At 43.9% G+C, this 2,380-nt stretch overlaps 1 protein-coding gene across 1 annotated transcript in view; it reads left to right on the top strand.

The window, feature by feature from the left end:
• Positions 1-1,005, top strand: part of LOC118336845 (ankyrin repeat domain-containing protein 9-like) — a 2,131-nt gene extending 1,126 nt beyond the window's left edge. The window contains exon 3 of the mRNA XM_035673595.1: positions 3-1,005. Coding sequence (XP_035529488.1) covers positions 3-641 — 639 coding nt within the window. The 3' untranslated portion in view covers positions 642-1,005. The remainder of the gene's footprint in view (positions 1-2) is intronic.
• Positions 1,006-2,380: the final 1,375 nt, after the last annotated feature.

The following is a 2,380-nucleotide window of genomic DNA, read 5'->3' on the forward strand; positions in this document are numbered from 1 at the left end:
AGGCGCTGCTGTACGCGCTAGTACACGACCACCGGGACTACGCGCGCTACCTGCTCGGCAGGTACTCGGTGAGCGCGCTCAGAGCGTCGCGCTGCAGCTTCTGCTGCCACCGCAGCAGCAGTTCGCCGCACCTGTCGGTGGCGGTTCGCTACAACCGGGTGTCGATCCTCAGCATGATGGTGGAGGCACTGAAGGACTGTGACGTGCAGGGCGGGCAGCGGGACTACCTGGACGGCTGCGGTGGCTGCTCACATGTGGCGGACTCGGGTAAGACGGCGGTGGAGCTGGCGGTGGAGCTGTCGCGCCCCGACTGTCTGCTGCTGCTGCTGGCTCACGGCGCGCAGCCCGACGGCCTCGACGCCGCGCTGCAGCGACTCGTCTCCTCCGACGTCACAGAGCGACGCCACGCGCAGCGCTGCCTCGACTTCCTGCTGCTCTACCTGCCCAAACCGCCTGCGCTGCGCCACCTGCAGGAGGAGCCACAGCGCTGGCAAAGCCTGCTGGGAAATGAAGTCTTCAGCTGGCTGTGCGGTCTAGCCCCGCCCCCCCTCTTGCTGCAGGCGCTCAGGTGTTTGGCGCGGTCCGGCCCGGATGGAATCGCTGCGCTGCCTGACTTCCTGCAGCTGCACAGCTGGCAGTGACTGTCACCATGGCAACACACTCAGGACTGCTGTGATTGGACGCCGTATTGATGATGTAAATAAAATGTAAATAAAGACAAACAGACTGATAACTGATCAGCGATCAATACTGCTGTCCATCTGTCCGACAGGCTTTAGGACCCTGAGGAGACTGAAGTCACAGACCTGGAGATACAAGGTTTTAATGTGAAGTTTGTTTGTTTGACTTTTATTGTGAAATAATCTGATGGAAAGACGTTTACTTCCTGTTGATGTAAATGTGAAACATGTTTCTACCTCAGTGAGTTTCAAACTGATCCGAGCTCAGTCTGGACCGATGTTTATTCCTGGATATTGACTGTAAATAAACACAAACAAAGGTGGAGGTCTGTTTGTCTGCTGTTATTGTGACGTTAGCTTTAGCGGTGTGCCGACAGATGTACAGTGGGCTCTATCTGCCCCTGGTGGCTGACTGCAGGATTCATCATCACTTATTTAAAGATATAAAAAGGGAGTTACACGTCATGATTGACAGCTGAAAGTTGAAAAAACCTTCAAAAGTTCCGCTTTCTTCACCACATTTTTCAATTTTAAGTCAAACTCGTTTAAAAAAAAACTATCTAATGATACTCTTTTAAGTTTTACAAATAATCAATCAATAATCATTTAATATTTTCAGTTGCAACTATTATAGTAGTATACTATACTATATATAGGATTTTCAAGCACCCAAATAGTGACTGTAAAAAATATAAAATACAGATTTTTTTGTTTTGAAAACTCAAATAATGAAGTTTTTTATTAATGAATTATTTCAACTACAGATTAGAGTTCAGCCAAACATTTTAAATATATTTAAAATCTAAAAGTTTGACTTAAAACTTTAAATTTAGTGAAGACGTTCACCTTAAAATTCAACTTTTCTTTTACAGTGCAGTAAAAGTAGAAACAGATCAGTGAGGAGTCGCCTTAAGAACATGAATGAATGTTTCACTGAATCAACACACTGCAGAATGAAGGTCACATAAATGAATAACATAAATATCATTATAAAAATATAATCAATTGTAATGCTGTGTATCTTAGCATTTCATTTACTAATAATTCTTAATAATGTAAAGATTAGATGTTTGTCACATAAACACATAACCATCAGCCCATTTCTCTCACTGTAACGTGGCCACAGCACAGGCTAAAATACTATCACTCTTTCCAGAACAACAGAGATTATTTCCAGGATGTTTGTGTGTTTCCATAACTAGTCTCTAAATTTCCAGGTTTTCCAGAAGGAAACTTTAATACTTTATGATCTAAAGTAATGGAAACACAATTGCTCTTATGTTCAGGTAATTAAACACTAATGAAAACATACCTGAATATTATATTAGTTGAGATCAATACAACAAGAATATGATTGTAATATATTCATGGTTGAGCTGCAGTTCACCGATCAGCCACCGGGGGCGCTGTTAACAACAGTTTAATGACGCCATCCTGAGTTTGATAATAACAGCAACCCGATCAATAACCCGACGCTGCGTCAGTGTCTGAACATGTTTATTAAGTTAATGGATGAAATCACACAACAGATGTTACACCGGATGACGTCAGCTGTTCGGGTTTCCATAGCAACGCTGTCAGAGACGAGGAGGAGGAGAGAGGACGAAGAGTTGAAGGGACCATTCCAGAGTTTGTTTACTTTAGTTATTTAATATAAATACAGTTCAGACCTCAAACCACCACAGTCCATCAGAGTCCAC

This window comes from Morone saxatilis, unplaced genomic scaffold, assembly GCF_004916995.1.
Source record: "Morone saxatilis isolate NCDOM2014 unplaced genomic scaffold, NCSU_SB_2.0 Contig3, whole genome shotgun sequence".
Classification (NCBI taxonomy): Eukaryota; Metazoa; Chordata; class Actinopteri; family Moronidae; genus Morone; species Morone saxatilis.